This window comes from Vombatus ursinus, unplaced genomic scaffold (genome assembly GCF_900497805.2).
Source record: "Vombatus ursinus unplaced genomic scaffold, bare-nosed wombat genome assembly UNPS02014780.1, whole genome shotgun sequence".
Lineage (NCBI taxonomy): Eukaryota > Metazoa > Chordata > Mammalia > Diprotodontia > Vombatidae > Vombatus > Vombatus ursinus.
This window is the reverse complement of record NW_020954558.1, coordinates 321,254-333,346: the sequence shown is the minus strand read 5'-3', so window position 1 is coordinate 333,346 and position 12,093 is coordinate 321,254. Positions and strand designations below refer to the sequence as shown.

The 12,093-nt window shown below is 41.1% G+C and overlaps 1 protein-coding gene across 4 annotated transcripts in view; it reads right to left on the bottom strand.

The window, feature by feature from the left end:
• Positions 1-293: 293 nt before the first annotated feature.
• LOC114046064 (olfactory receptor 51G2-like) overlaps positions 294-12,093 on the bottom strand; it is a 26,757-nt gene continuing 14,957 nt past the window's right edge. For 2 of the 4 annotated variants that reach the window (XM_027866291.1, XM_027866293.1), the window contains one exon: positions 1,202-3,001. In XM_027866291.1, the coding sequence (XP_027722092.1) occupies positions 1,461-2,570 (1,110 nt within the window). In that variant the 5' untranslated portion in view covers positions 2,571-3,001 and the 3' untranslated portion in view covers positions 1,202-1,460. Of the gene's footprint in view, positions 550-1,201; positions 3,002-5,056; positions 5,135-12,093 lie in introns of those variants that run through there. The other 2 variants (XM_027866294.1, XM_027866292.1) reach the window with 2 other exon arrangements.

Below are 12,093 nucleotides of genomic sequence, written 5' to 3'. Positions count from 1 at the left end.
TAGTTTCTATGCAATCCACCCATGGATTTTCTTGGAAATTCATGGAGCCTAGGCTAGACCTCCTGATTAGGGGGATAAGTACAATATATTCTTCTACTATGGGAATCCGAATGGGTACCTTCTCTCCCCCTCTCTCTGTTCCTCCAATTGTGTTCCAAAGGGACAGTATCTCACATCTGTTTTAATGGGGCAAAAACATCTACCCCAATACCACTTTACCACCCTCATGAATCACACCAGAGAGGAATTTAGACAGCCTCCAACTTTTCTCTTTTAGAACACATGAACAGAGTGCAAAGGAATATAGTCAGGAAGTTAAAAAATAAACAAACAAGCAATAACAATGGCAATAACAGCAAAATGGAAGCAGCGGCCACTGTTGGCCAGCAGACCAGGAGGCAGAGGTCCAGACATCTCCCTCTGTTTCTTCTTCCCAGAACTGAGCAGAAAAGGGTAAGGTTGGAAGCAAAAGCTGAAGGGCAGTTTTCTCATCAGTGTGTCCATCATCCTAGGCAATGGCTTGCTTCTCAGCTCTCCATCATCACTGTCCTGTAGCCAAGGCAAACCAATGCATCCTTAACCTTCAGCGAATTTACATTCTATTGGCAGTAGCTTAGAATTTGAAAGTTTAGGGCCAGGTTATAATCTCACAGGCCAGATAATTTCTAGACTGCAATTTCTTGTGCCCTGGGTGTTATGTTATGAAAGTCTTCTCCTTCTGTAACAAGCCCTGTAAAACCTCATGATAGCTCAGCTGTGCAGAAGGGGGAGCCTATAAGAGGGGCAGAGGCTGGAGATATGGGCAATCAATGGTGGTAGAGGTTGGAGTTTAGGTAGGTCTTAGGATGCAATAGAGCTTTGAAATTTGGACTTGTCAGAACTTTGAACCAGTAAAGTGATAAACCAACATGACAGGAACGTTGGAGCTCTTGACACTCCTGGGTAACTCTTAGGGGTAGGCAGGGTCACCAGGGATTTTCCATCAGTAATCCTGATGTATAAAGAGCTAAGTCACAGGCAGACAATTCATCTTCCCTTCCAAGACTCTGTTTCCATAATTCCTCATGTTTTTATACTGTTCTATGGTTTTTAGAGTTTTCATTTATATTATTTTATTCATTCTGCGAGTGACATTTAAAAACATTCAGATTTAATTAATTTCTATTTAACGATTAAAGAAAGTGGAAACCTAGGAGATTAAGTGATTATATATAATCTTATAAATGGCATAAGCCAGTACTTCTGATACTATACCTCAGTCATTTTTTAAAACTCAACTACTACAGAAAACTTTTCCAGCCTGATTGAGTACACCTAACTCTAGCTACTCCACTCATTCCATCTTTCATTATCACCTACCAACTCCTCAGAATTTGGTTTGACAGCTTTGGACCACTTTCTTTAGTATTTGAATTGATTGAATTTTTTTCTTATTTGCTGACACTCTCACATATCCCCCATCACACTGGAGCATCCCCAAAGACTAGACCAATGCCTGTTTCTTCAGACTGGGAACTCCCCATGGGCGGGGATTCTATTTGCACTATCTGAACAGAGTATCTCTGGGAGCAGGTAATTGGGGGAGATTTATGTCCAGTGTGGGTAGGATGAGGAGATGATGCCCACCTGGGGACTCCAGGTTGGTAGAAGCAGAGCCTTAGCAGAGTCTTCCAGATGCACTGACACTTGATACTATAGATGACAGGGTTGAGAGCAGGTGGTACCAGGAGGTAGGTGTAACCCACCAAGGCCAGAGGCAATGGACCATAACTCCCAAAACGGTGCATGACTGAAAGTCCAATCATGGGCACAAAAAACACTAGGACAGCAGCCACATGGCTCACACAGGTCCCTGCTGCCCGTATTCTCTCTCCCCATGACCCAAGGCCCAGAATCACCCTTGCTATAGGAATATAGGAGAGAATGATGAGGACTGAGTCAATACCAGCTGTAGACAAGATTACAAAAAGACCATAGTGAACATTGACCTCAGTTTCATTACGTGCCAGCTTCATGATATCTGGGTGGAAGCAAAAAGAGTGGGTGAGACTCCGTTGATCATTATAAGTCAGCCTGAGCAACAAGAATGGCAGTGGTAGCAATGTGAGCGCTGAGCGGATCAGCACAGCTACTCCTACCCTTGCAACCACTCGGTGAGTTAAGAGAGAAGAATACCGCAGTGGACAGGCAATGGCAGCCCATCGGTCTACTGCCATGGCTAGCAGCACTGATGACTCTGCCACTGAGGCAACATGAATGAAAAACATTTGGGTCAAGCAGACATCAAAGGCCACCTGACTGATACCAAACCACAGCAATCCTAATGTGGTAGGTAGTGTGGTGCCTGATAATGCCAGGTCAGTAACAGCAAGCATGGAGAGGAAACAATGCATGGGTTCCCGGAGTGATGGATTCCGGGCTACTGCGACCAGGATGGCACCATTGCCTAGAGCAGCTGCCAGGTAAAGAAAGAAGAAGGGAATAGAGAGCCACTTGTGGATATCTTCTCTCCAGGGTATCCCAAGCAGGAGAAAGGCTGGCAATTGGGACATTGTGTGGTTGGATGACATGACCTAGTGGCTGAGGGTGATGGTACTCCATGCAGGGTAGGTAAGGGAGGTCCAAAGGTTTAACCCAACTGTGTGTATGTGGTAGGTGTGTGTGTGTGTGTGTGTGTGTGTGTGTGTGTGTGTGTGTGTAGAAGGGGGTGTCTACTTAGTACCAACCTATGAAGGACCTTAGGGTAAATCCTACATGTAATTATGAGTTCAGTGACCAGTTAGGAGTATTCAAATGTGAAACTGGGCCATGTTAATCTGTCTAGTGCTGAACTTGGAAAACCTGATAGCCTCTGATACCAGGATTAATCTAGGAAGGATTACTCTACTGATATCAAAGTAGAGTTTGAAAGTGTGGCCAATGAGGAAACTCCTGGGTGTCAAGGTAGTCAAGATATTTTCTTCATATACTATGATGACCTTGCTGTACTGGAGGATGACACCTGGGGAAAAAAGAGACAGTATTAGCTCAACCTGGTTACTTATTTAATAGAATCATAGGATTAGGGCATCTCAGAGAGACCTAAGATGCCATCTGTCAGTCAGTCAACAAACATTTATTAAACACCTACTATGTGCCAGGCACTGTGCTAAGTGATAGGGACACAAAGGAGTCAAATGCTTGCTCTTAAGGAGCTCATAGATTAGTTCAATCCATAATGAAATAGGATTTTCTTCCATAGCATACTTGATAAATTTTCATTCCACTTCCAAATGAGGAATTCCAGTGATGGGAAATATGCTGCTTCCTACAATAGTCCATTCTAGCTAAGTCTAACAAAGTAAACTAATTTATATTTACCTAATTCATTCATTTCTCTTGGGGTTAAAGAAAATCCTGCTGTGGATCTAATCTCAGAGATTCTCATTCCCCATGCCTTTGGGCTGAAATTGCTCAGTGACAGCCCCCAAACCTTTTGGGGTCACCCAATTCCCAGGTACCTCAGGCTGTATTCTTGTTTCTCAAGTCACTATAGCCTCTTGACATTGTTGTCTCCAAGCAACATCCCTTATTCAGAACTTTTCTTTATTCTCATTATAACATCCCTATCTCTTGTTGGATCAGGTTTTCAATGCATTCTAAGGTGACACCTTGCTAAATAAATCATGTAGATACACTAATGAGAAGGGGCTAGATCTCAGAATCACAAGGTCCTTTGTTGCTCTAAATCTATGGTGTTATAATTCTCTACCATGAAATAGCATAATCAGAAAAAATCTCAGGACTCGTATAGTCAAATTTGTACCAAAACAAAAATCCTTTCTACAATATAGTCCAAAAATGGCAATTTGGACTTTGCCTGAAGATTTCTAGTGAGGAGGAAACCAATACTCCTTGAGACAGTCAATTCCACTTGTGTTTAGCTCTTATTTTTTAGAACTAAATATAACTCTCCTCAACTTCTATCCATTGTTACTAGCTTTACCATCAAGGGCCAGGACATACATGCTCAATTCCTCTTTCATATGATGCACCATTCAGTTACTTGAAGAAGACAGCTGTGGGATTCTTTCTTAAGTCTCCTTTCCTTCAAGTTAAACATCTTAAGTCCTCTCAACTGGTCTTTGCATTCCATGACCTGGAGGCAGCTAGTCATCTCGATCACTATCCTCTTGGATGGACACCAGCCTGACAATGTCCTTTCCAAAATGTAGGATCCAGAACTGAATGTAACATTCCTTATCTGGGCTGTTTAGGTCAGAGGATTGTGAGACTTTCATCTCTCATGTTCATGTTATTATGTCTGTTAATTGAAGCCAAGTTTGCAATAGTTATTTTGACTTGCCACGTGACTCTTTTGATTTATGATTTTCAGTCATCCAGTCAGGCATTTAATATTTATTAAGTGCCTACTATGTGCCAGGCATTGTGCTAAGTGCTGCGGATACAAATAAAGGCAAAAGACAGTCTCTGCCTTTAAGCAACTTACAGTCCACTGAAACCCCAAGATATTTTTTCACATAATTGTTATCTAGTCACTTCTGCTCTATCTTTTACTTAAAAGTTATGATAGAAATTAGAAAAGTGATTTTGAGCATAAGAGAGGTCAAAAGATATCTTGTGAGACTGAGCTAGTGGGATCATCTTTAGTTGGGAGGGAAGGAGTATAGTCTTGAGCTGTATCTTGAAATTCAAGAAGGATGTCAGTGGGTGGAGATGTTTAACTTACTCTTCTGATAGCCTTCATCAGAAGCAAAGGAAGCAAATATGGAGGAATTCTGAATATAGAACTAAAGAAATGGAAATGTTGACTTGGTGTCTGATGTGATCTGTAACTCAGGAGGATTGCTCCTTTCCCTAGTGTCTGCAATTTTATATTGTGAGGTATATCAGACTGCTTCTGGCTTCAATGAGCCTGTTTTAGAGCAGGGTGAGTGGATGCAATAGCCAGTTAGGGCAAGGACGTATCCAGTAAGGCAGCTAAGTGGTTCAGTGGATTGTTCACTGGCCCTGGAGTCAGGAAGACCATAATTCAAGTCCTGCTTCAGACACTTACCAACTGTGTGACCTTGGACAAGTTGTTCAACATATGGTTTCCGCAGATTCCTCATAGGAAAAATAGGATAGCAGCTCTCTATCTCCCAGGGTTAGAGTTGTTATGAGGATGAAATGAGATATTTGTGAGGTTTTGTATACCTTAATGCACTATATAAATGCAAATTATTATCTATTTCCCTTTCTTCTTGATCTTGAGAATGGCCCCTCCCTGAAGCAGCATATCTCTCTTCTCATTCTTGTCACCATTCTGTCAAATCCTTGAGGCTCTTCTCATAGTGCTGCAGAAGAGTGCTAGATTAGGAATTCTGAGACATGGAATTTTAACTTTGATCTTTACAACTCTGCATCCAGTAATCTCTATGATAGACTGCATTGCCTTTCTGTAGTTCCCTACATCTTTCCTCATTTCCTATTAAGGTTCCACCTCACTCTCCTGGATGACAGATAATAATTAGCCAGTAAGGTTAAGTAGCATTTTAAGAATAAGGAATTAGGGAGAGTAAGTCCCATCTAAGAGCTCTGATGTTGAAAAAGTTGAGAAAATATCAAGAAAGTTGTCCTGGAGATCAATTTTAAGGATGTTCTCCTTTCCTATCTGGTACTATTTCTTTATCATCTGTAAAAGATCTACTCAGACAAGTGAAGTGCCTTATGTCAAAGGAGGCAGGAAAATGGAAATAGTATTGAAAGACTTTTTGCTTGTTTTATAGCTAAGGAAGAAGTCGTAAAGGAAAAGTTATTTAGGTGCAATTTTGTGAAGGGGGTTAGGTTGACACTCCCATTTCTAGACTGAGGTGACATGGTGGATAGAGTGCTGGACCTAAAATCAAGAAAGACCTGAGTTCAAATCTAGCCTTAGACACTTACTAGTTTTGTGACCCTTGGTAAGTCATTTAACCTGTTTCTGCTTCAGCTTCCTCATATAGAAAATGAGGATAATAATAGTACCTCTCTCTTAGAATTTTTTTTTAAGATAAGACGAGATTATATTTGCTAAGTGCTTTGCAAATGTTTTGTTTGTTTGTTTTGATGAGGCAATTGGGGTTAAGTGACTTGCCCAGGGTCACACATCTAATGAGTACCATGTGTCTGAGGCCGGACCTGAACTCAGGGCCTCTTGACTTCAAGGCCAGTGCTCTAGCCACTGCACCACCCAGCTGCCCCTGCAAATCTTAAAATGCTATACAAATGCTAGCTATTATTATTCTAGATTGCTTTTAAGATTTATATGACACAAGTGGGTATGCACTTGATGTTTATTCCAGGTAATACTTGAGGTGCTACAGTAGCTATAGCAGCCCACACTGGCTCCTGACTTTCCCTTTCCGAACTTACAGAGTTGTATGCTATCACTTCACCATTAACTAGCAAAGTCTCAATAATCTGCACAAGTGCTTACACGAAGGACACTCTCAAGATATCTCTGAAGAATTTTATTATCTACTGTGTGATATGGAAAACACTGGCACAGGACTGTCCAGCATGGTGTGCCCACATCAAAGAAGGTGCTGTACTCAATGAGCAAAGCAGAATGGTAGAAGCACAAAGGAAACATGAGCTACGCAAATCCAGAGCTATTTCCATTCCAAATGTTCTAATAGACCACTTGTGCCAGATCTGTGGCAGTGCCTTCTGAACTTGTATTAGTCTAATCAGCCATAGACAAACATACTGTTTTCAGCCTCCAACATTATGATGTTATTGGTTTTTGAAAATGAAGGACAAACAGCAGTCGCAACACAACCACCAGCAAGAGTATGTAGATAATAATTTTGCTCAGCAGGGGGTGATCTTATCCAGCTCCCAGAGCTGGGGTCCAGCCAAGAAAGAACCTTTTGACTTGTAAGCAAAAGATTATTTTTCTGCCCAAGCACAGGCAGTGGAAACAGCCCAAGCAGCCAGCTTAAGAGTGTGCAATAGGCAACATTGGATGACTCATATTTTGTATGAATCTAAGATTTCATGCAAATTTTTGGTCATAAATACACACACACACATATGTTTTCTGATTGGATCATAAGATTCTTGAGGATAAGGGCATCCATTTGCCTTTATTTGTATCTCTAGCACTTAGCACAGCGCCTAGCACATAGTGGATGCTCAATAAATGTTTATTGACTGACTACAAATTTATAACTCCAGAATCCTATCCCTTACTCTCTGGGAAATCTCCTAGTTTAATTTCCACCCCTCTATAGTGATATTACTCAGGTTATCAAATCTTCTGTTGCCATATCATTTATCAGTGTCTCTTTATCCATATCAGGTATGAAAAATTGCAAAGATAGTAAAATGCTCTCTTTATGGGGCACGATTGTCTCCTCCGTCCCTTTCCCTCAACCACTAGTTGTGCAAAGAGAATAAAAGTGGTAATGTTGCTCCAGGGCCAAGTTCTATGTCCTAGATCAAAACTGAAAGCAATGAGGCAGGTGTTAGCAGGTCTTCCATCCTTCTTAACAGATACTGAGCTTTTCAGAAGCTGCTCTGGCTCTCAGTTCAGTCTGGGTTCTGCTCATTGGCCCTGACTGATTTCTGATCCAATTCAGTTGTCTTTCTGCTCCTCTTGATACTATCTGTCAGCACACTTCCATCTTTGTTCAGTAACATGTGAGTAGGAACAAAGAAGGCTGATGGTGGGAGTAATCCAAAGTAGTTTGTCAAGGAGTGATCTGACATAGGACAAGACAACAAGTTATTTAACAGTAGAAAAGAGTGGAGAGTTGGACTGGTTCATTAAGGGTATTAGATTGGGATGAGAGGAAAATATAGTCAGAGCAAGGATGATGACAGGAAAATATGGAGGGGTGGAAACACTGGAGGTTGAAGTGAGGATGAAGAATAGGGTTCAAGGTAATAAAGTATAGGGAGAGCTAGAATGAAAAAAAATTTTGATTAGGTAAAGAATTTTAAGTCCTTACATATGGAAGAACACCTGTAAGTGATAGCAAGATCAAATTTGTAATTATGCCTGGGTATAGTGTAAGGGTTGGACATTGAGTTAGAGAAATAGCCATGGGAGTTGCAATATATTATTGAAGAACAGGAAAGTTAGATTATTTGAAGGTACACCAACATGAAAGGAGTAATTAAGCTAGAGAAAGAAATTGTGAGGTAATTAATTCATTGAGAAATAACAGAGAATGTCCCAGAGTCAGTAGATAATGGCCAACAGGATATAGATTAGGCAACAAATTTGGGTGAGGTAAACCTCAAAGGAGGAGAGGATACTGAATGATCAAGGTAGAGGGAGAGTCTAGATGTAGTGATAAGGAATAAGTAGTATCCTGCTCCCCCTACTGGAACCAGTGAGTTGATATTGAGGGAGAGGGAGTGTAGTATGAGAGAAGCTGCAACACATGCTGGAAAAACCAGGGATTACATGTCATCTATGGGAATGCATGTCTCCATTTGTGCCAGAAGATGAAAGGAGCAAGAAAGAAAGAGATCTAAAATGAAAAGAAGCATATTAATTATGGAGTAGGAGTAGGAAGGGTAAGAATACTTAAAGTGGGATATGGAAAAGGTAGGGTGCAGGAGGATGGAGATGAGGGAACACACAGTAAGTATTAGGGAGGGGAATTTAATTTTCATCAGTATGAGGTATAATATCACTAGGACAGAAAGATTCAGAATGGGTGAGAGAATGTTAATCATTGGACAATGAGTGCAAACAGGTTCACAGATGAAGAGGGTATGATATGAATTATGGCCTCACCAAGGAGATTGAAATGGAGTGATGGTTAGTAGAAGAAAAACCTTGGGAAAGTAGCCCATGAAAGTCCTGAGGGGTGACAGTATCTAGCAGGAGAAGGTGGTCATCAGCGTCAAATACTGCAGAGATTGAGGATGATGAGTGAGAAAATGCCCAAGTTATTTCTTACTAATCTACAAGGCAGTTAGCCACCAAGTTTGTTTCCATTTCCCTATATGGCAAGGAAGAAAATAATGAATCTCAAGGGCAAATAGGAGGAAGGGAAAATCATCTACAAAAGTATGTCCACAATTTTCATGAAACCTCTTGCCCTTTGAAGTATGACTTTGCTTAATACCAAGGAAAGGAAGATGGTAAATGCCCAGTGAGTGGAGGTAGGAAGATTATCATCAGTATCTGCTCACAATTTGTTCTCTTTAAATTATGATTTTTTTCACAATAATTTTATAGTAGCATCCCATTTTCCAACAAAGAAAATGAACCTCAGAGAGGTAAAAAGACTGGCCTAGTGTCACGCAGTCATTAAATAGCCAATTTGAGATTTAAATTCAAGTCTGATTCTCTATTTTTACTGTATCAGGCTATGTCCTATTAGAATGGCTTTGCTATGAATATGTACCTTGTGGAAATATTTTCTTTTGAAATTAAAAGCCCTTGGACTCTCCATATATGAGAATTCTCTTTTTTCTCTCGCCTTCTCCCTATAGCTAGGCTGGGATAGCTACATCCCTGCTCTGTACAGGGGCTGGCCTTCTCACCAGCCTCTCTGAGTCACAGTGAGAACTGAGGCCTAACCTGGTGCTCTGAAATCACCCAGCCAACATAAACATGGCTAAGATTCAGGCCTGGACTTTTATTGTCCTTGCTCCCCAGAGACACTGTTTCACTGGAAAAATTTTCCCTCACAGAAATAAGTACCTGTTTGGCTCTCATGACCCCATTGGCCCAGCACAACAGGGGCCAAAGTCTTCTGAGCTGGCTCAATTACAACAGCTCCTGAGAGGTCCCCTCCTCCAGGAAGTCTTTTGGGAACACAGAGAAAAAGCCCCTGTGATCTTCCCCCATCTTGTAAGATAGTGGGTTCACCATTACTGGTGGTCCTCAATTGCATGTTGCATGACCACTTGCTAAGGAGGTTGTAGAAGGGGTTCTGGGGGTGTGATTGAATATTCTCTCTTCAGCCCCTTCCAGCTCTGAGACTTTGTCACTATGCTTCTCCAAAGAGAACTCTTTCCTCCAAGGACAACATTATTCGGAAGGGCAAGTTTGTGGTATTAAAATATCTCCCTGAAGAATATGTACTCTCAAGATGGTGGAGTGAAAGCAGTGACTTGCTTGAGCTCTCCCCCAAACCCCTCCAAAATACCTGTAAAAAAATGACTCTAAACAAATTCTAAAGTAGCAGAACCCACAAAAAGGCAGAGTGAAACAAATTTCCAGCCCAAGACAACCTGGATAGTTGATCAGAAAGGTATATCACACCAGGTGGGGAGAAGAGTGCAGTGTGGCATGGGCGAACAGGCCACAGAGAACCTGGAGCAGGCCTCAGAGGACTGAATCACGGGCAGCTGTGGCGGTTTCCAGACTTCTCAACCCACAAATGCCAAAGAAAACTTAGAAGGTCAGTGGGAAAAGTCTGTGACTGCAGTGAGAGAAAAAGCTAGGTCTCAGCCACCCCCAGGGCAGCGGCTGCCTCCTGAGCTTCCAGCCCACAGATTGAGGGGGAATGCAGTGGCTGATCGGGGGGGATTACAGGGATCCTTTTGCCAGTGCTGAGGCAGGAATCTCTTGCTCTGCCCATGCTTGGATCTGGGTCACAGTTCTGAGGAGGGGTCCTGGGGCGAAGAGGAGTGCTGGCATGGTGGAGCTTGTTGTGGCTGTGGAAAGGAAACACCTTGCCACCTTAGAAGAACTGAAAATTTACAGGTCCCTAGAACTATCTCTGAAAACAGCTGTACACACCCCTGAAGCTTGGGACAATACATTCTCCACATTGGAAGCAGACTCTTACCTTAACAAAGAGTTTAAAATTCAAGTAATTGGCTGGGATCATGAGTAAGCAGCATAAAAAGAGTCAGACTATATTATCTTATTTTGGTGATAAAGAAGATCAAAACACACAACCAGAAGAAGAAAACAAAGCCAAAGCTCCTATATCCAAAGCCTCCAAGAAAAATATGAATCAGTCCCAGGCCTTGGAAGGGCTCAAAAGGGATTTTGAGAAGCAAGTAAGAGAAGTAGAGGAAAAACTGGGAAGAAAAATGAGAATGATGCAAGAAAATCATGAAAAACAAGTCAACAGCTTGCTAAAGGAGACCCAAAAAAATACTGAAGAAAATAACACCTTAAAAAATAGCCCAACCCAAATGGCAAAAGAGGTCCAAAAAGCCAATGAGGAGAAGAATGCCCTACAAAGAAAAATTGGACAAATGGAAAAGGAAGTTCAAAACATTACTGAAGAAAATACTTCCTTAAAAATTAGAATAGAGCAACTGGAAGCTAGTGGTTTTATGAGAAATCAAGACACTGTAAAACAAATCCAAAAGAATGAAAAATTAGAAAACAATGTGAAATATCTCATTGGAAAAACAACTGACCTGGAAAATAGATCCAGGAGAGAGAATTTAAAAATTATTGGACTATCTGAAAGCCATGATCAAAAAAAGAGCCTAGACATCATCTTTCAAGAAATTATCAAGGAAAACTGCCCTGATATTTTAGAACTAGAGGGCAAAACAGAAATTGAAAGAATCCACCAATCTCCTCCTGAAAGAGATCCCCAAAGGAAAAGTCCTAGGAATATTGTAGCCAAATTCCAGAGTTGCCTGGTCAAGGAGAAAATATTGCAAGCAGCTAGAAAGAAACAATTCAAGTGTCATGGAAACACAATCAGGATAACACAAGATTTAGCAGCTTCTACATCAAGGGACCGCAGGGCATGGAATATAATATTCTGGAGGACAAAGGAGATAGGATTACAACCAAGAATCACCTACCCAGCAAAAGTGAGTATAATCCTTCAGGGGAAAAAATTGTCATTCAGTGAAATAGAGGACTTTCAAGCATTCTTGATGAAAAGACCAGAGCTGAATAGAAAATTTGACTTTCCAATATAAGACTCAAGTGGAAAATGAAGAGGTAAACAGGAAAGAGAAATCATAAGAGACTTATTAAGGTTGAACTGTTTACATTCCTGCATGGAAAGATGATATTTATAACTCATGAGACCTTTGTCAGTATTAGGATAGTTGGAGGGAAAAAATTATATGAGTGTATATAGATAGATAGATAGATAGATAGATAGATAGATAGATAGATAGATA